General features: G+C 33.8%; 2 protein-coding genes across 2 annotated transcripts; one reads left to right on the top strand and one right to left on the bottom strand.

The window, feature by feature from the left end:
• The first annotated feature begins 96 nt into the window (after positions 1–96).
• tamo (PUB and ZnF_RBZ domain-containing protein tamozhennic) lies at positions 97–7,311 on the top strand. The gene is made up of 9 exons (XM_066393138.1): positions 97–568; positions 1,089–1,288; positions 1,350–1,529; positions 1,635–1,926; positions 2,278–2,547; positions 2,747–2,879; positions 4,973–5,166; positions 5,288–5,494; positions 5,844–7,311. The coding sequence occupies exons 1-9, from the start codon at positions 436–438 to the stop codon at positions 6,062–6,064; spliced, it is 1,830 nt and encodes a 609-aa protein (XP_066249235.1). The 5' UTR covers positions 97–435; the 3' UTR covers positions 6,065–7,311.
• A 1,445-nt stretch (positions 7,312–8,756) lies between these two features.
• Positions 8,757–12,667, bottom strand: LOC136410737 (G-protein coupled receptor dmsr-1-like). The gene is made up of 3 exons (XM_066393037.1): positions 12,083–12,667; positions 9,556–10,245; positions 8,757–8,899 (listed from the first exon to the last, which is right to left on the bottom strand). The coding sequence occupies exons 1-3, from the start codon at positions 12,595–12,597 to the stop codon at positions 8,860–8,862; spliced, it is 1,245 nt and encodes a 414-aa protein (XP_066249134.1). The 5' UTR covers positions 12,598–12,667; the 3' UTR covers positions 8,757–8,859.
• Positions 12,668–22,660: the final 9,993 nt, after the last annotated feature.

A 22,660-nucleotide genomic window follows, 5' to 3' on the forward strand; every position in this document is an offset into this window, starting at 1 on the left:
CACCAATCAGAATTCTAAACCATTCAAGGTTAGGGGAGGAATGAAAGAATGAAAAGTCAATGTTAATTGTCTGTCACTTCTGTCAGGACGTCAGCTGTCTCTTGCCAATGCCATTGTTTGTGTTGGTCTTAATGTTTTTCATTTTCTAATTCCGTTTGTGTACCAAGTTTCAATTTAATTTATTATCATTTTACCCATTTTTTCCCAAATTGGTAAATAATGGGCTATCAAGTCAACCAGTGCTGAGTTTAATTGTTGTTAAACACCAAATTAGATCGTTGAGATAGCCATCTTCCCGGATTCCGTTTTGGGTTACATCTGCAGTAAAAGCTGTCTTATGACCTAAGTTTTCCTGAACGTTTTCCCAAAGGACCTCCTCCTTGAGATAACAACTTCCTACTTCCCATTGTTGTATTGTGCAAACAAATTTGGAGTATGGTGATTATGGAAAACTATTACTCCCCAGAGAAGTGCCACCAGTTGTGGATAAAAATAAATCAGATGCATCTTAGCTATTTGGAACTGGAGGAAAGTCCGGAGAAAATTAGGCAAAGAGAGAAGTTGGAAGGTAATTTGAATAATGAATATTACTGAATAGTTATGCAGGGTTATTCAGATTTTAATTAGAAGATTTGAACTCCCTCTTCGTCTGCAGGGATTTGACAGACCCATAATTTCAAAAATGGTAGTGCCCTCTTTTTGTTAGTTCAGGTTAGAGTACGTTCCTCTGATCATTATTATTTATATCATTTGACTATGCTTATAACATAAAACATTACATCCATTTAATGAAGCTTAGATAGCTTTACAATTTATGTTGTTAGATTTTTCAATTCCTGAAGAACATCTGTAGGGTGATCATATTCTTTTGGTCAGATGCCATTATACAATTCCAAATTTTTTTGTGGCATGTCTCTTTCTTTAATTTAGAAAGTTTTGTGTCACTTGAATTTATGACACATGTAATGAAAATACACAACTTATTGTATTTGAAACTAAATATCTTCAAATTTAAGAAGGGTACTTGAATGCTTGAAACATATTCAGAAAAGTGCTTTCTTGTACTATCATAATCATTTTCTCTATAGAATGCATTGGCAAGTTTCTTTTTATGGCTGAACACAGGAATAAATTTCTATTTGCTGAAACAGAGGATGTCCTGTACAAATCAGCTGTGTTCAAAAAAGATTTCAGTGGCTATAAAGCAACAGTTGGTTGGAATGCTCTTCAAATTTATGCTGCAAATTTATTAACCCAACCTTGGCGCCAAGAATACCGTCAGATTAAGGTTTGACAAACTAAATTTCAGCCAAAGAAACACAGGAGGAGGTGATGTTTTTTTATTACAGACATTCTCTGGATTTTATAAACATCAAATTGAGGCAAATTTACTGGGTGCTGAGGCTATATTTGAAGCAATGGGTTACAAAAATATTGGTAGTGGGGTTTTGGTGTTGGAAGGGCCTATTTGTCCAGATAAAGTTTTAAATGTTTCAAAGGATTGCCTAATTGCATATGTGGAATGTCAAGTGAGTGAGTCAAGTGAGGTGATGATATATATATCATCTATTGCATATGATATATACATATATATCATATTCTTGTATAAGTTCAGTCCTAATTTAACTTTTCAGATTTTGAAACATATATGGGAAGAGGTAGCCTCTATATTTCCTGTAAGTTGGCTTGACATTTTGGAACATAGAGCAGAATTTTGTGGGTCCATTGATAATTGTGTTAGAAGCCTTAAAATGAAATGTAATTCAAAGAAATCATTGAGGCTTTCAAGAGGGGAATCATTTGACAATGTTGCTGCTAGTAGTAGCCAGGGGTCTGTGAATGGTCGCATGGTTGTACCAAATAGTCAGAATTACTCTTTATCTGGGCACAATCATGTAGCACTCTCATCAGTAGTGGTGCCTACAGGTAAGTTATTCATATGTTTTTGTTTCATTTGTGGTATGTGTACGGATTTTGTAACTTTTTTCTTTTTATTTGGGTTAAATCTATGAAAAAGACAATCGTCTATAGAATTTATAAATCATAATAGTTTTTTTTTTTGTGAGTAATCTAGATGCAATTTCATTATTTATCTGACATTTGTGGAATATTTTAGCGTCTACTTACTCAATTCATGTACTTAATTTTTACAGTATCTCTTATTGATTTTTAATTGTTTCATAAGTTCCCAGATTTATACCGAAAAAGAAATTAGAGAAACATTTTTCAACTCATTTTATCATGTTAGTTTTGATATTTTTTATTTTATATTGTCAGTTCCTTACTGTGTTCCACATACCAATGGTTGCATAAGCACCATTCCATATGGATACGGTACTTATCCTGCTCAAGTACCTCTAGTCAAACAAGTTCTTCCATCAGTGTTACCAGTGCACAACGGTTACTACTATACGAATGGAGTTGCAATGATTCCATCTGCATACCCTGTGCCCACTGGTCAACTTGTTGAAGTGGACAGTCGTAATGGTTATGATATGGTAGATGAGGGCTTATCGTCTAATATGAGAAATAGAATCGACTCAAATGGTATGTTGCTTGTTATTAAAATAACTCAAATTAAATTTTTCAAAAATTTGTTAAGGTTTTGACAAGAACGCATTTTTTATGGAAATATTCGGACGTTTGTTACATGTTTTTCAAATATACCTTTCTTGACTTGGTTTTTCTAAATTATTATCCTGTTTAGGTTACCTTGACAAGCAAAGTGAGGAAATTTGCTTTGCAGGTTTATTGAACACCGAAAAGGATAGTAAGGCTGAAGATGTGTTCAGAAATGGTATGAAATCTGATTTAAATGATAAGCAAGAGGAGGTGGAAGAAAACTGGGATTATGTGTATAAGAACCTTGAAAAACAAGGGTAAGGACATTAGGAATGTGCTGATGAATGAATATACAGTAGACACTCGATACCGTGAACAAAATAAAACGACGCACGTTCACGTTAGCGATTTATTTATGTAATCGGGGGTTAATCTAAATAGAGTGGAAAACAGATTATTGGGTGATAAAAAAGTCTGAAATTTTAGTTTGCTTCTTAGGATTTGTAATTTTTTGCACAAGGGCTGTTTCTCTTAGTCTTTTTAAAACTATGAGGTCTGTGAAGTCCACACCACTATATTCTGCCCACTGGATTGCAGTATTTAATGCAGTTATAGCGCTGTCCAGTGACACTTTACTTGACAATTCTTGAAAATTCTCGACTATATGAACTTCACATTCTTCTTGGTCGTTTTTTACATCCTTTGTCAGCATCATTTCATTCCAATACATCAGTTTCCTTGAATGTGGCCTACAAATATACATAAATTACATATGTAATAACAGATTTAAATTGTAAAGATAAATCCCTTACTTGTGGTGCTAGTGTATTTAGAAGATCACAGGATTTGGAGAGTAAGCCTGCCTTATCATAGTCCCATCGACGTTTTAAAACAGAAAGAGGTAATTCATCATCGTCATCCTCGGACATTTCAGTGTTCTCTAAAATATTTCTCCAACATTTTGCAATAATTTGTGAATCGAGTCGATTCCATGCAGCCGTTAAGTTGACAACAGCTTCCTTAACAGTCAAGTTTTTCAATGTATCAGTTATGTTTGAATTACTTGCTATAACATCGGCAAGAAGGCTATTCCCTGTAATATAATTTTGTAAGCCTGATAACATTTTGATCCATAGGTTGGATAAGCGGCGTAACGTTAGGTGGAAGAAACATTGTTACTATCTGTCCATCTTCGCTCTTTAATTCTTCTTCGTTTGAATGAGATGGCGCGTTATCTAGCAGAAGTAAGGCTTTTATCGGGAGCCTTTTATTTGACAAAAAACGTGTAACCTGTAAAGGAATACGTAAATTTATGCTACGATTTCAAGAAAAATACACAACAAAATTTACCTGAGGTACAAAGGAATGATGGAACCATTTTTTAAAAATCCACACACAGTAGTCATCCACGCTGTCTTGGAGTGTTCATAATCAAGAGGGCAAGTAAAGTTTTTAAATGACCTTGGATTGGCAGCTTTACCGATAACTAATGGTTGGGTAGAAAGTTTTTCCCCGGAAATTTTTAAAAACCGAATTCCAAATCTTTTTTTAAACCTCTGTAGCCATCCCTCACTAGCCGTAAACTCCTTATCAGTTTCCTTTATTTCAGAATGTATGGATTTGGCTTTTTGCTTTATCATTTCTCCGCTTACGACAAAATTTTTATTTCGTTGATTTAGAAACCATTTGTATAGCTGTTTTTCCATTTGTGGTAATACAGACCCTTTTAAGTGTTTTTCTTTTACTTAATTCAACATATGTATCTGTTATTACTCTTAAAATGGTTTCTTTTCTTTGGTTTATTTTGCAAATCGTAGATTTAGCTATATTGCATTTTCTGGATAAATTTGAAACACTTGCACCTTTACTTAGCTCCTGAATTACAAGAGATTTTTCATGGAGAGTTAAACACTTTGGTTTTTTCAGCGACATTACATATAACAACACGTATTCACTAAACCTTTCGACAACCGTTCAAAAGCAACAGGCAAATGTTGCAATGCAAAAAATGAAACTACAAAGTAAAACTGGGGAAATACCGGGCACGACCCGGGGTCGGGCAACCCCGTATTGAGCACGACTGTCAGGGAATCCCCAGAGGTAGTTCCCCCGGTAACGGAAATCATTTGTTCACATTATACGGTGGTTAATGTGATAGAAAGATTATTTACGTTATCTGATATTCACAGTATTGAGTGTTTACTGTATTATATTTTGAAACTTGCTTGTTCTGTTGTGTGGGCTCTTTTACGTTAGCTGGAGTGTATAAAAAGTTGCGGTATTGTAACAAGCATAAATAACTATATTTATAAGACTTTCTGCCAAACAATTGATAATTTTCTAATTATTTTATTTTACCTTACTGCTGTAGTGATTCTTTGAAATTATTGTGAATTTTATTTTTAATCAGGTATAGGAAAGATCTAGGAGAACGTGGAGATATATTAGGATTGACTGTAAGCGACAAACAAAGACGGCATAGCAAAGAATCAAAACGGGTTAAAGCAACTAATTTAGATGAAGTTATGATTAATTTATCTGTCACCGATCGCCCTCTGAAGATGACTGAAGCTTTGGAGCACATGGAAAAGACAAATGTAGAGAGTAAGTGTCAGCATTTATTATTTTATAATATTTGCACAGTGTACGGAAAAATCAGAGGTTTTTCTTGAAGGTAATTCTTTAGTATATATCCCTCTCTAACACAACTTTCTGTTTCTAATAGAAACTAGTGTCCAACCTGCAGAAAGAAGCCATTCACAAGGAAGCTCCTATGAGAATCTAACAACCAATGATACAACTGTAAAACCAATTAAACGTGTCCTAGATAATACGTCTACTGCAGCTGTAGGCACGTCAAAATCGGGATCTAGAGTCCCATCCGACACGATTCAACCTAAGAAAGCCGCCAAACTGGATTGTAAACAAGGAGGTGAGTTTAAATGGGATTTTTACTTATTTAAAATAACGTTTACGATTTGAGGTAATGGATAATCGTAGAATTACCTGAACTAACCTGAACATTGTAAATTAAATGTATGACAATCTCTTTATTAATTTAAAAAAATTATTAAATTCGGACAATGAAAAAACGGGAAAACAAGTTGCAATAATTTTGTTCAGAAGTTTACTTTTGGACGTAAAATACACGACTAAAATATTGTTTACTGCCTATAATAGTGCAATTTTTAAAAAATTTAACCAAAGCTGTATCTATTGTTGGTAACAAAAGCCCCATTCTTATCTTGGATACATTGTATAGCATTAAGCTTGTTTTCTAGCATCACCAACCACGAAATGGGAATGCAAATCCTGCACTTACCTTAACGCCTTATCCAAAACCATCTGTGAGATGTGCGGCAAGAGCCGAAACGTTGCTAGTGACCAGCCGATGGAGGTGGGTGGTCCGGAGTGTTCAAAGTGCACCCTAGTAAACCCCCGAACAGCAAAAACCTGTAACGCATGCGGGAACAATTTGAAGAATTCGCCGACTTACATTTGAATTATTTATGACAAGTATTTCAAGATGCAAAGTGCACCGAAGAATCGGCAGACGAGTTGTTGACTTTAAGTATGTCTTTAGTACTGATGGTATGTCGTGTTGTTTTACAGAAAAAAACCACTTTAAAGTTTTAAAGTGTTATAATGAAAGTTTGTATTTTTAGTTTATTTGCCACTACTGCAGCCGTTATAACATTTGTTTAAAAATAATAACCAACCTATTAATTATTATCTACTTGTAAAACAGTTATGGCTATTTTTGTTCTTTTAGCTTAAGTAACTATTACTAGTTCATTGCTGGACACTATTTTGATTTGAACCTATTTTAAAAATTAAGAGTAAGTATATCTATTGTTTTTTGATGTGTTTGGAGAGACTTTTTGTCTCTTACCAGACAGTCAGATTTTGGTTCCGCCCAGGACCGTAAGGTTTAATAATGGGCACTACGTGAAGATAAAAGAGACGTATCCAACTGCTTCCCCCTCAAAACTGATCTTACGGGTATATTTAAGATGTACTCAATTTCTCCAGCAGAGAAACCAAGTCCAAGTGTTTAAGAGGGTCATAGTTACGAGGTGTATAGTTAGGAATGTTTCCACTTAAATTTCAAAAATGCGATTTCTGGCTCTATACGGGTATTTTTTCCCGATTAATTTTTAAAATTTTCTGATAGGAAATCTGGGATCAGCACGTCAGAGAATTCGTGCTTTGTTCCGACTATTCGGTATTATAAAGAACCATTACTTTTAGTACTGCCTTGGAATAAGCAGTAATTCGGGAATAGCACTGTTCCTTTCAAATCTTCTAACTTGCTATGTTGGTTTTTTTTTTAAATAGATTTCTCTCGTTCATCAATCATACCTTAAGTAGATATTTGTTTACACAACTCGGCCACCTGGGATTTCGGAAATTTGAAATAAAACAGCATTTAAGTTTTTTTTACGTAAATCACCTAATTTCTAAGTAATAGTATTGGAACTCGTTTGTTGATGGTCATTACATGTTTATTTATTTCAAAATATTTATACTTGTTTTAACATTAAAAATAAGGATGCCGTCCGTTGATAGGCTGGTTATCCAAGATAATTATTAGATACTCATTTGTATGCATCTGTAAATATGTAAATTATAATTGTAATATAATATGTTAATAACGTTTCAAACAGTTATTGTTGGATGCAATATAGGTATATTAATATGTAGTTTATCGACCCCTTCTGGTTGAAAATAAATAGAATGGTTTGAAAATTAATTCTTTTTTTTTAATTCTGTAATAGCTATTATTTACCATACTCCTAAACCAGGAGTCAAGAAAGATGATTAGGTGGCAATTGTAGATACTCTATGTGTGGACTTAACACTGGCAGAAGAACTATTATGATTTTGTCATTCATTATCTTTTTTTGAGTTGTGCACGGAAAAGTATTTGAATACATTAGCTGGAGATTTAGTTAATCTAATAAATTGACAAAATTCGCCATCAAGGTATTACGGGTTACGGTCGTTTGTCATAGTTTACCACGTCTATCAAACTTTATATATATATAATATTCCCTGTTAGTTTTAACAGAGAATACTGTGTAATTCCACCGCAGAAGCAAAAATGAATAATCCTTCTCAAATGTAGCGAATATATTTATAATATCCTGTGATTAAATTAATAGTTCAATTAAAACGATCAGTAATTTGAATGTCGTTTGATGCTGGGTAGTATATTATCTACATGCAGATTAAAAATATAATCTCGTTTGACACATTGAAATGTTTGTCCATATTTTATATAACAACCTATTTGTGAGACTTTACCACTGATAGATTCATATGTATCTGCTTTTGATCAATACCTGGTTGAAACTATGGATTTAGAATCATTTGTATCTTTGTTAAAATACACTCACAGTGCTAATTTGATTATCTGTGCCGGTTCTGACCATATAGATAGAAACAGTAGTTATTTTACCTAATTATCAATTAAAATTCTCTATAAATAGGACCAACCCAGAATTATCACATGTCCATAAGGAAAAATTGGCCGGCCGTTTAAATTAAACGCCGGATGTGATGATCGTTAGAAAGTTGTAATGACGCAGTCGCCTCTCGATGTGAAAGTCTAATGGACAATTTTAGATTTATTTGTTATTTAATGCAGCTTTCTTGGAGTTTAAAAATATGCGCTGAAATAATAACTCCAAATCTAATTGTCTTTATGGCAAGGTGGGTGTGACAGTTTAATTTCCCGTATTGAAGATAAATTTAATATTTTAAATCAATTTTTATTATAGTTTAATGGATAATCGTCAAATTTCTCTAATAATGAGAACGAAAGACTAGGAGGAGAAGGTAACGATTTCATTACTGGAATTTCCATTTAGACCCAATATATACATATATAGTATATCTTCCCTGAAACAAGTGTTTTAGAACTGACAGGAGACTTCAATTTCAATTTATGTTGCTTCGAAACAATTTAATTACAGGCTAAGTGAGTTCTGTTGTTGGCAGTAAAATTTCCACTTCTGTTGCCGAACGATTATGAAATGGAACCAGGAATCTAAAAATAAACCATAATTGTTAAAATTTTCCTTACGGTACTCCTAATTAGGTATTTTTCTGATGATGATGATAATGTGTACTAAGTGAAGACCTGCAAAAACGAATACTTTCAGCTATTTATTAAACATGAAATAATCAAATATTAAACTTTAAATGAAATATTAAAAAATATATGTAGGTAAAAAAATTATTAATATTTTCATAACTAAGACTTATATGAGCCTAAAACTTATTTCTAATGAATTATACAGTCGTGGTAATTGTTTTGTTGTTGCCGACAATCCTGGAACAAAAATAAATAAAATGAGTTGCGTATATCTAAAACATAAGAAAATAAGAAATTGTTAGAGTGGTGAAATTGCACACTATGTCCAGTGAAAATGAATTAAAAATAACCTTCACCCATTATTAAGGGCTTGGACGAAAACCCTCTTTAAAATTTTTTTTAACAAGGGTTTTCGTCCAAGCCTTCAGTAATGTGAAGTAAAGTAACTCTTAGTAAAATATACTACTAAAAGTAAAGTTTTAAGTGTAGGTTAGAGTGCATTTCCAGTTTTGTAACAACCCCTATTTGCGTGTGAGATGTATTCCCAACATGACACGCATATGGTAGAAGTTTTCGCCGCTTGAGCAAGTATAAAAAACTTTACAGCACGTTTATAATTTGTTTTACTGAACTTACAGAAGTCAATACAGTTAACACATGCGCTCGTAAGAAAAAATAATGTAACTAACACGTGCGATAGAGTCTTTACTACCGCACGCAATTAACCGAAACTCTGCTACGCGTTGTTCTCAAGCGTTCAATCAGCGTACGATGAAGTATGAATTTCCACACTTATTAGGCAAATGAATTATTGTTACTAAAGACATTTTTGTATATCTTAAAGATATACTTTTAATAGCCACAAATTACTATTTTAATCTAAATACACTTACATGGTTGGTGTATCCGAAACAGTGGGCTGGACCCACCGACCTAAGATTTTGTTCTTGAACACTTGTCCAAACGTAATCCTGAACATTCTGTTCATGGAACAATATAATATGAAATTTATAGATCCATTCAGTAGCGCGCATATATCCATAATTTCTCCATAAAGTTGATAACAAGTGAGAAACAAGTGCTTTCCATTCAGGGCGATAAAAAGCGCGAACAACCCTTGTGGAAGTTCAGTCAGCAGGAACAAAAATAGAATGGCTATTAACATTTTTGTTGTTCTATCTGCCCGTCTCTCGTACTTTGAGTGTTTCTTATCCTTCCCTTCGGAAACTAACAAGTTGTTGTCATAGCCTTTTAATACTTGCCGGCCCTTTTTTGCCTTGAAGAGGGTGTTTATCAACCATATGCTTATTACTATTAATATTAAACAGGGCAGGAGCTTGAGGAATATGCCGTAGAGCCAAAAGTTGATCTTTAACTGGGTTTCTTTATCATCCCAGCCCACTAAGTCGGGAAGGCCCACAACATATAGGGTATAAGGTATGTTTTCTTCTGTTATATTTTTTGCTTGCACTGTGAGGGTGACGTATTGAGGAACGCAGAGAAATAGGGGTAAGACGTAGCAGGTGGTGATGGCTAAGGTGCATCTTTTATGTGAGCAGAGAATGTGGTTTTTTTCAATGTATCTGAAATAAATAAAAATACTGAGAGTTTATATTTAAAACACTTAAGTTATTGGCAAAATGAACGAAGATTTTAGTTATTTTTGAACATTCTCAGTTCAGGGATCAAAGACTCATTGCTTCTGTGTTTAGAGACGCAGGCAACTTTATTATACAAGATCATTATGCCACATACAGTATATTGAAAATATGGTAAAATTTAACGTTTAATAGCAGACTCAAGGGCTTCATTTGGACTTTTTTGTGTGAATAGAGTTGATATCTCCGAACGCTTATTTTTCCCATTTTTTTGAAAATTAATTGAGTCGTAGTATTTAGATTCAAAATTACAGGGATTCAAAATACTTGAGTAAAAAACTTGAAGAAGCATAATATTAGCTGCTATCATAATTTTTTTAAAATAGAGATGCACGGTAGAAGTGCACAGGAGCGTACTACACAATTTTGTAGAATGCCAAGGGCTGGATGCTTCGCACAAGTACTACTGAAATTTACAGCAAAGGTTGTTTGGTTCCATAATTTAAGGAGCAAAATTAGTATGACATAATTGCTTGGGAAACAAGGCTGCATCCAAGATATGCCCAAGGATAAATCAAATTGAAAAGAGATCACGGCTTTATTTGGGTTGGGTACATTGTTCCCATCCAGTAAATCAAGCTGAAACTCTCATAGGCTTTGACAGAATTTATATTCAGAAGGTCCAAGAATTCGACATAAAACTGTATTTGGATTTGCTTCCTATTCGAAAGCCTTTATAAAATAATGAAGCTTGAAGCTTTCTTTTGATAAGTTCTGTGCAATTGAATGAAAATTTAGAATGCCATGGGTGATATAATTGTTAGAAAATGAACTGAAATGTATAAAAATATAATACAATTTTCAGAACATGTCGTAGAATAACATCTGAGAACGGTTAAAAAAGATGAGTAGGATTGTAAAATGTTACATTTTACTTTTGCTAGATTGGGAAAATGCCATAAAATGTAAGTCTGATGGGTTGAATACTGCCTGTCGGGTCTTACGATGGCGTGATTGTGGAATATTAAAACACCCTATACATTATGCACCTGTTGTTTTTCCGACAACTTGTTTTCAGGTTATAAATTGCATAACTCATCTATAAATTGACCGGTCTGGTTCTTGGCAAGTCGCAAAGCATGGTTGGATCGCATGGAAGTTTGGCAGATAAAAATTTGTTGTACAATTAAGTGTGATGCAGGAGATATTGTTGAGATGTTGCGCCTTTATCGCCAATGTTTGTATAAAATTTCAAATGTGATTCGAATATATTGCAAATCTTCACTCTCTGTTGGTGCCGGTAGACAAAGTACTAGCAAATTTACTGCATCTATTTTTTACCCAATCTGTATTAAAACATATTGCATAACAAATCAAAGAATGTGCGGGGCGAATTGAAATAATCGGTTGAACAAGGCTTATTTGAAACTAATGCCGACTGGATTCGATGGATACCAATTTTTTGATATTTGGAGTAACATTTGTAAACCATTTGGTTTACCAAATCGAACTTGACCGGTAGTTAGAATGATCGGTTGGATGATCAACAATGCGAGTGATGCGGCACCGTGTTCGCAATTTTATTATTGTACTTGGTAGAGTTCGGTTGGACGCAACGATAGATTCTTAGAGTGGTTGGTTGAACGCGACCAGCTTAATAATACGAGCAGTTATTGGTAGGTGGAGAAATGTTTGCCAACGTTGAGTTGTGGGTATCAGCTAACATGTTTAGAGCAATCGACATCAAAATGATCATGACTACTATGATCGGGTTAAAGAGTGTTGACAATGTAAATTGACATGTTAAAGAAATAATACTTACTTTATAGCAAGAAACCTCCAAATTGCTAAGGTGAGGGTCAAACAAATCGATATGGCATGAAGTATCTGAGTAACGTGCATGTGGCACAACATATAAACAGCTCCTACATAAGGAAACACCTTCTCCTTTGACTCATATTTATAGTACAAAGTGAACGGAATGTATTCGATCATTAACAGCACATCTGCGCATGCCAATGAAGTCAATATCCTATTGATAGGGGCAGAGGCCATGTCTTTTCTAGTGAGAATTATGATGTTCAAACAGTTTGTCACGATCCCCAGTAGGCAGACCACAATGGCACAATATGGATGATAATCTTCTGCGTATATAGTTGCCAATTCTTTAAGATGTCCACCACACGTGGGATCAGCCGTAGAGCTAGCCATTTCCAGCCGGTTTATTGTATGGACTACTAGTTTCTCAATGTAATCGTCGGTGGCATTGGTTCCTCTAGATAGGAATAATTGTTTCAGATATATTCTAATTGCTGTTTCGTTGTTGTCCATCGACATGTTTAGGGACCACAGCGTAGATGTTCATGGGGAAAGATTAAGAATGGGCCGTCCGTTTTTTGATAACCTGAAACAACGAAAAAGGTATCAAAAAACAATAAAGTTTTTAACTAACAATAGTGATTCCTTAGCTTTAGAGAGTAGATGTGTAGATTATATTTTATCTTTTCTCATTATTTACCACGTCTACACAGGTTGAAAACACTACTGAGGTGAGGGAACTCAGAGCGGTCTACTTTAGTCTTTCGGCAGTTGTTGTTTGGACACTCTTTAAGCTTTATCCTTAAGCAGCTCGTGGACAGGTTGCTACCTTCATTTCAAATGGAAAGAAGTTCCCACACGGCACTCTAGAGGTACATTTTTAAAAGGATTGAGTCGGCTCGAAAATCGTAGTAACATTAGTGAGCAAGATACCAAAAGTTTGGAAAGTGCACCTTGGTGATCATTAAATGCTGTGCGCGTTTTTGCTTCAGTTCTCCTCATCCGAATATTTACTTAACTTTCGATTAATCGTCTTGAACATTATAAAATAGTTCTGCATCTTCACTTAGTGAAGAGATAAACTGTTGTAATAGAGAGTTTTTTTCCGTGCAAATATTTCTTTGTGTTTTTCTCCATCAATTTCACTGTATTCCATATCTTCCACGTTTTCTAGTTTCAGGAATATTTATTACGATACTGTTATTCATCCTCAGATTAATTTTTGGACCAGGTACATTGTTGGCGTATAAATTCCTTTTTCCAGCGCTTTAACAAGAAATTCAGCTTTGAAATAGATAGGTACCTACATTAAATGCGCCGATAGGTAAGTGCCATAATTAATTAATGCAGGCTAAAAGTGGGAATCTAATGGAAATCTAATTAATGGTAATAATAGGTATTCCAACTTTGATTAAATTTTCTTCACAGATTCAAGAGGCAAGAGAATAAAATATCTTGGTTGTTAAGATCGCAAGATTATTGGTAATATCCACTAAAGCCGAACTAGAACGTGACAGAACTTTATTAGGCAGGTTTTAATTCATAATGCATCTTCACGAGATGCAAAATACGTATTTGCAGACGATTTTAATGAAGAATATTTTAGACGCCTTTATCAGGAGTAAATTAGATTAGCGAACTTTGATCTCTTAGTACTGCTCGCAGTTTTAAGCCATCATTACCCAAATGGCGCAACACCTCATAGCAAAATGAAAGTTTCTTCCCTGAATTTTTGTAAAGTATAAGGGATATAAATATTCGTGAAGTGGCGGAAAAATTTGAATCTATTGTCTGCTATGACTGATTAGAAGCAGGATTTAAATTGTGAATTGTTATATCAGACTGGGGCCTTTTACAAGCCGAAGTCAAATAAAACTGTGTTCAAATCAAACAATTATAATATATTCACAACATACATTTATGAAGTTCCCGGCATAAATTTGTGAGCGTACGTTCTCGCAGAGCGGCCTAAATAAACATTTTAAAAACGTTGGAAGTGATTGTGATTTCTTTATCTGTATGCTTAGCTTGTACTTTACAAAAGTTCGCAAAATCTTGAACATGATAAACGAAAGTCACTTCATAATTACGTTAAACTCATTAGTTCCTTTTGACTATGTTTGTGAAGAAAAAAGCGTTTTCTTTGAAAAGCTGATGATGATCTGATTATACAAAAGTTGTTTGCATAGCCATTTTCCTTTAAATTGCCCAATTAGGAAGGATTCGTACTGCAACTCTGGAATTCGGTATACAGTATGTCCACAGATAGAAGACCCGAGAGGACAAATGGATAAAAAGTGTCGTTTTTTGACAAAAAGTCATTCTTGATAAAAGTCTCCGCTTCTTGAAAAAATACGATTTATGAAGATAACTTTGAACTTTTTTATATAGGGTGCCCAAGAACTACGAAAACATGAAATACTATCAAGAGTAAATTACCTTTATTTCTCATTTTGGAGCAAAATGGTAAATAAAAAACAGATTTCAAATCCTATTCAAAGTTAATATACAAAATTTTAACCGCGTATTTCAAGTTTTATTTTTCTTTTAAAATTCAAACAATTTCTAATTTTACCTTTTTCATATCATTTCACGTATTCACAACAAGCATGACAACAAGTGTCTCAATATTAAATTAAAGAAATGCGTCGAATATGGGGATGGTGTGTTTGAATAAATAATATCTACTAACTTTTATTTTGAATTATTTATAAACTATTTTGGAATAGTGGAATTTTATATGTAAACTTTGGATAGGATTTAAAGTCTGTTTTTATTTATCATTTTGCTCTAAAATGAGAAATGAAGTTAGTTTACTCTTGATAGCATTTCATATGTTCGTAGTTTTTGGGCACCTTGTATAAAAAAGTTCAAAGTTATCTTCGTAAATCGTATTTTTTCGAGAAGCAGAAACTTTTATCGAGAATGACTTTTTGACAAAAAACGAAATTTTTTGTCCATTTGTCTTCTTGGGCCCTCTATCTGTGGACATACTGTATACAGTCCTTTTTACTTCATGTGCTTAAAAATTATTTTTCATTCTTAATTGAGAGAAACTGTACTATACTAATGGCTGTGAGGAGCCACGGGGCATCTTAATATTAGGGGACTGACCCTAGAGTAAATCTTACGAGTACAAACTATTCATTTAAACAAACCAAACACGTAATTGGTAACTTGGTTGTCGCTGACTGGTCGGTTGTGTCGTCTGAATCGTCAATGTGCCATAAGGGTGACGGCGTTTCACAGGGTTGAACTTATTTCATTTTGAACGGAGAATGTTTACTGCGCGCGCATAATCGAATTTAAACTAAACTTTTTAACCGTTTAATATACAAGACGTCATAGTTCTTGAAAGACATTAGACATGGCTAAATTGTAGTGCCCATTATCCTTAGAACTTGTTTAAAAAACTTTTTCAGTATTATAGCGGGCTAACTACGGTCCTGTTGAATGCTTTCGTTTTGATTACATGGATATTTTATATTCATAAGACACTCTGTAGTTATTGTTGCCTTTTAAATTTTTTTGAAAATATCGGCCTCTCTAGACTGGATTTTGAATCATTTCCTTCCACATCTAGTATTGTGGGCTAAAAGCACGGAAATCTAGTGCAAATTTAAATCTCAGCAAAAGCCCTGCTTGCAATACCCGTCTCAAATGTATAGCATCTTGAACGCTCTGTGAATCTTAAGTAACCTAATAAAAGTCTAATTATTAATCATGTGTTATGTGCAAACAATTTAAAGCGACTGTAGTCTCAGCTTGAATTGTGATTAGATTTTATGAGCTTAGTACCAAATTTGGAGGAGATTGTTAATGAAATTAAACTGAAAAATGAGAGAAATTATCGACTTATAATAGTGTGAGACAGTATGTACTTTAAATTGTTTATACTTGTTAGGAATTATAAAGCTTTATAAAGCATGAAAATAATTAAGATTAAAGAATAAAAACAACAAAGACAAATTCATATAAAGTGTTATTTAAAAACTGTTTAGTGGCGAATTAAAAGAAATGCCCGGTTCAATAGACTCGAAGAGTGGAGCAGGTTCAGCCCCATTGATTTTAACAGACAAATTAGAAATCTCCCAAAAGCCCCGAAGTTAATAAGGTAGAAATTAAAGTTCTAAGAGTTAGCTAAAAAATAAACTGAACTAAACTAAAAAAGAAATACTTAACTGAATTAAATGGCTCGATAGTGGTGAGTTAGTTCTTAAAACTACAAATTAGCAGTACTCCGCTGCTGGATGGTGTAAAGAATGAAGCAATAACTAAATCAAATCCAGAACAAATTGGGCTCCACTCTCCAAATTTTGTTTTGGACCAGTAAAACTTCCTTACTGTTCTTGTTATTAAATATACTATAAAAGCAATTTTATGTTCCTTTTTCCGATTGCAGCACTCGCTGTGCCTAACATCTAAACTTTGTGTTGGAACAATAAAACTCCCTTATTGTTCTTGATACTTAATATACTATAAAAGCAATTTTATGTTTCTTATTCGGAATAAATTTTACATCTTAATGTAACTTTTTATATCTTAATGTAAAAACAATTCATTCATATTAGCCATAATTCTTAGTGTTGAAAAAACTTGCAATTATTTTTTAACTTGAGAATGTTGAAACTCTTAACTTGCTAAAATCTGTTTGGTTTGGAGAAGTATAATTTTTCTAGAAATACGATATTCCTGTTCTGAGATATTTCATATGAGAATCAACACAACAGGATAGATTATTACGATATCGTATACCATTGAGATATACTTTGCAAAAGTCATTAAAGTAACAATATAAAACTTCGTTAGGTAGGAGTCTATCTTTGAAGGGTGCCGGGAGCCTGCCGTAATCCAAATGGCCTGACTTCTGAACTGATATGATGCTTCATCTGGCATAGAAAATGTTCTATATTGCTGCAAATTATGTTCAATAGGTTCCCGTCAATACCTAGATTTAATATCTAAAACTGTAATTTAAGATTTGAACTTCCGAAAATCCTTTATGGCATCAGAAATTTCATTTGAGAAAGAACTGAAGGTTCTTCCATTGTGACATTATTGATCATGGGAGCGTGTTTTTTGCCTGATTTTTTAACGATGTAAAATGGAGATGATTATGACCAAGAGAAGGACTCAATTCCATCAGCTGAAATCATCTAGTCGACTTAACTATAAAATATTGTTACAGCTAGTGGCCGACATGGTAAAAAATAGAGAATAGAGGATCTATCTTGGCGCCGAGCTGATGGCGCGACGTGTGATTTATTGCTTCTTCTTAGGTATGTCGCATACCTAATTTGATATATTTGTTTATGTCGATGTTTGCATGTTTATGAGAAAATGATGGAGTCTTCTAGCCATGTGAGTTTAGTTATTTAAGGAGACCGTTGTTAAGTAGTGAGTTGTAAGGCTAGTACAGCTATACGAACCAAGCGATATTAAATTGATGATTTATTGTGATTATATATTAAATAATTGAAGTTCACTAAAACCATCGTAAAATAAAAACGTCCAGGGATGGAAAGAATTAAAACACAAATTACGGAAATTTTCACTGATTTATTTAATAATTATGTAATACTGTATAATGATATAAATTGAAATCACCATTTCAGTTGCGACTGTAGGGTGTATGTTATAGTAAATAATTTCAAATGTCTTAGAATCCGTACGATAGCTTCCTTCCGAGCCGTCCTTTCACAATTTCGTTCCGAAAAATAGATGTTTTTACGTCATCTAAATCCTCGGAATTCTTTTATTACCTTCATTTAGGTACGAAATAGCTCGATAAAAAAAAATATCGACTTCACATAAATAGAAGTATCTTACCGAGTTAGGAAAATTTATTTATAAAGCATTTTTGGAGATGTAGATGTACTATTTATTATTTTACTGTGCAAAACATCCGTCTTACGTTTCGAACGAATTCAATTCTCTTATATAACACAAGTGCAAGCAAAACGAATATAAAACTATAAAGTGGAGACATATTTACAGAATATGTTTTATATCATAAAGTGCTTTTATTTATATATTTTTTCACAAATAAAATTCTAATATTGTGTGCATTCGCCGAAGTCCGAATCTTTCAGAACGAAAGAGTATATAACCTAAATAAAGGAATGCCTGGGATGATTAAGCATTGAAAACCTGAAATATTTTATTGAACCTCCCAGGGCTCACATGCATCTAGATTGATTGATCATATTTCGGATTGATGAATGGAGCTTTATCGTGTTTTAGTGGAAAATGAATTGAAAGAAGGCACTTTTATCATTGTCTATCGGTCTAGTGGCTGTGATATGAACTCTGTACCAACAAAAAGGAAAACCAGTTCTGGAACGTCGGAAACAGTTGGAAATATTTTTGAGGAATCCCCATCGGTAGACTTCTCATATTTCTACTGGAACAGGCCTATGATTACATAATATTTTTTTCACGTCCGATTCGATTACACAAGGCTCTTTGTAATACTGTTTTAAGGTCATGGACTGATTCATTATGGTCCCTATAGAATAAACCTATGACTGAATATTGACTGACCGATATAAATTCCGTTTAACCGATGAAACATATTTAGGAACTAGTTTAATTTCCAAATCAGAGTTTAGAATTTACTCCAATCGGTTGCGCATTTTACATAGATGTGTGTGATCTCATCACAGTGCCGGTGATTCATCATTTAGTTTTCCTACTGATATACATTTTGATTGCACCACTGTGAACTCAACCATGTTTTTAGCTTAAGCATTTTCGCTATCTAAAATCTGCTATCTATCTGACACCTGATTATTCGAATTGCAATCGAATTGGAAGCAGTAGAAAATTAAGTTCGTGACGAGAAAAGGAGTTTCGGTGAGAAAACTTGTTAACTCCTAGATCAAATAATCAATGGTAGATAAAACGGTAGGCGAGAGCCTGAATGTGTGATTTTTCGAAATTGAATTTGTCCGTTTGAAATGACGCGAAACGTATTTTGAACTGCTTATGTCCAAAAATCCTCGAATATCTCCAAACCCGAAAGAGCATGATATAGAAGTGTGTATCATCAGTGTAATCAGTTATTCCTTTAGTGTAGCATTGTTTGAAAAAATAATTTTGACCTTTTTTACGCTTATAAGTGGAAATTTTCGTAGTAGCAAGGGGTTTCAACTTACCACTGAGATGCTGATGGGAAATATTTGAATTTTACGATGGCTTTAAGAGTGCATTTTCCAACGTTTACAAGACGTCCTAGTTCCCCCTGGACGAGTAGTCCTCCCTAAAACAATAAACATATTCGTAATTTGTCCGCATTCCACATGCTATTAATCTAACTCAGGTTACTATGATGTGATCTTTTGCCAAAATTATGTAAAAGCAGGGTGTTAGTGATATCTATCTCTATCTATAGTGATATCTGGTTCTAAGGGCACAGAAAGTGAGTTCATGTACCTGATGAAATATTTATCATTGGCATTAAAGACTAATGCGATCTCGGTGATCATTCTGGGAGACATGACTGCTGGGTGCTTCGCATCCGTATGGATTTCTTGTGTGTCAGTCCTAAGTCAAGTCTATGTTTCTGCTAATTAAATGAAAGGAATATTTGTGATAATTAGGAGAACCATTTAATTTAACTTCGATGTAAGGAATTTCGTAACATCCTCAGTTCAATATCAGTCGCATCTATTTAATCCGTTCGAAATTGCTGAAAGCGAATAAGTGCATTTTCTCTTCTGTGTTCTATTTATTTGTTGTATTGAATTTGATAGATAATGTTTTAAATTCGAGGAAAACTGGAGTCGCAAATATTTCAAAGAATTGATGATAGTTCTTGACTCTTGAAAACTTATCTGAAAAATTTCATGTTGTCGTCTTTTTCGCTTTGAAGGAATGCATTGGAAATTGGAAAATTACTTGGCTTAATGAACCATTGCTTTTTTTTTCAGTTTTGTGACTGTAGATTCTAGTTACGTTTTTGTTGTTGCATAGTTTGTCTAGAGTTCAATTATATTTTCTAGGTGTAATGTATGGTAATGTAAGGTAAATTTAGAATGAATTTTTTTACTAAGGAAGCAAGTTGTTCTTGACCAAATGTAATCGTCGAATTCACACGTTGTGTTGCTTTTCAGTACATCTCGTAAAGCATAAAATTGTTTAATCAATCATTTTACTCCGACGCAATAATCTCATTTCTGGAAAATGGATAACGCCGCCAAATCCTACTTCCATAAATTCCAGCAAATCCTAGAATTGGCGTATACTTTCTCCTTTTGTACATACAAATATTAGATTAGTGAAATAATGTTAATAGTGCCATTAATCTTTTAAGTTCTTGCCTTTTAAGATTACTCGCTTTAAATTTTCGCACTTAATTTGAATGAGTTGCTCTTGCATATCGCTCGCTATAAAAGCATTTTTTCACCTTTTTTTCAGCTTAGGTTTAGACTTAGAGAAAATCTTATTGAGGCTAGGAAATAGATCACAGATTGATGATGAGCGATTTCGAATATTTTGATGGCCATGTTCTGCTCGCCCCTCACACATTGAAAACTGTTATACATAGGTTTTCCCGAATTTTAGAAACTCTGAAGAAAAGTGATACCAAAACCTTAATTCTCGATGGTTCGCGTTGTAACCAATATAACCTATACGTACATAGTTTTTGCACCACCTCTCTTCCACACATTTTGGACGATCGACTGAGATATTCATTACGATATTGATGCTCCTACTATATTAAACTTCGCCTTATACAAGGAGTATACTCAATCTGAGTTCTGATTACCTTTTCTGTAACTATACTTTCACACGACCAGTAAAGTTGGGAGATTGATTGGGTAAGCTTTGACTGGAATAACAGTATGATGTCTAGGGTTATCTATATATTGGAAATCGGACGTAATACCCAAGGCCCAAAAGCTTTCAGACCTGAAATAACGTATAGTGTTATGTTCCAGAATTTAACTTCTATTGCTGTATTAGCTTCTACATATATCGTCTATAAAATCTAATTTGATTCCAGGAAGCTAAAGAAAATATTATAATATTATATAGGGTGTTTCCTAAATGTTAGGCAAAAATTTAAGGAGCTATTTTCTGAGTAATTTTAAGAATTTTTTGTCTTTTGACGATTTAAAACAAATTCTTCCTACTGTAATGTACCCTCCGTATTATTATAATTCTCAAGGAATAATTTTAAAATAGCTAAACATATCACAGAACAATTAGGTTGTTTGCTACATTAGATTGTTATTTCTTTGTTCAGTATAAGTAATTAACTAGGCTAAAGGTCTGGATCCCGTTGCAAACTACCCTTAATGACATGATAAACAGTAGTATTTAAGCAACTTAGGACCCCTTAGTCGGCAGTTCCTGTTCAGCAGTCCTTCCTCATTAACCAGCTTAAGAAGAAGCCTCCACCAGTACTTAATGTTTTCTTGTTCTTGTGTAATAGAGAAGTTGAATAAAAGTGTTGTATTTAAAAATCGCGTATAGTTCCACACGGCCACATTACACTGCCCTAGATACGAGGCCATAAATATTTATTCACTAAATTTTTTATTAGGGCATTTTAGTAAGATTGCTCGTGAATTTTTAATGGAAACATATGGAGATTGATGGATTGGTTGTGGTGGACCTCACTTATGGCCAGCTAGATCTCCAGACTTGAACCCTCTAGACTATTTCCTATGGGTCATTTAAAATCATTAGTTTATACTAATCTAGTGGGAAACCTGAAATATTTAAGAAATCGCATAATTGATGGATGTAATTTAATAAAAAACACCCCTGGTATTTTTGAAAGAGTTCGGTTGTTAATGAGAAGAAGATTAGAAGCATGTATCCAAGTTGGCGGCAGTCATTTTGAACTATTATTGCAGTTTTAAATAAATTTAATGAACAATATTTATCACCTTGTATCTAGGAAACAAAGCATTTTTCCAAAAGTTATCGAAGGACAAAAAATTCTTAAGATTACTTAGAGGATAGCCTCTTAAATTTTTGCCTAATATTTAGGAAACACCCTATATACTACAGTATGTTTTTGTTATACTATTTTGTTTTTAACTTAGCACAATATTAATAAAACTTAATTCGCTGACTTTTGAGTCTCACTTACTTGCAAAATTCGGCTAGTGGCTCTCTCCATTACTTATACCAGGGGAAAATATTTAGTTTCCTTAGTGAGACGAGACTTAGTCGCGTTGTCCTACGGAAGTGTGGGAAGCGGTAAACCACGCTTCCGTAGAACACGAAAGTATCAAATTACTATTTGGGAAACTATAATAGAAAATAATCCACGAATTGCAAACCGTTTACACGAGTCGTGAATTTAGCCAGTCGTGAACATGAGTTATGCGACCATGCGTTTTGTCTTGGGAGCATCTCGGTTACCCTATAGTCATCCCGTTTTCATTCCGTTGTTTGTCTTATCAAATATATTATTCAAGCACATATATATCTTCAGTAGAAGCACTATTTTTTGTACTCCCACTCATTTTTTTAGCTTTTGGGCGTACGAGATCCGTAAATTGTTAAATTTATTATTTACTTCAGCGGCTGTGAAATTTGGCAAGTTTAATGCTTCTGCGGTTCT

This window comes from Euwallacea similis, chromosome 9, assembly GCF_039881205.1.
Source record: "Euwallacea similis isolate ESF13 chromosome 9, ESF131.1, whole genome shotgun sequence".
Lineage (NCBI taxonomy): Eukaryota > Metazoa > Arthropoda > Insecta > Coleoptera > Curculionidae > Euwallacea > Euwallacea similis.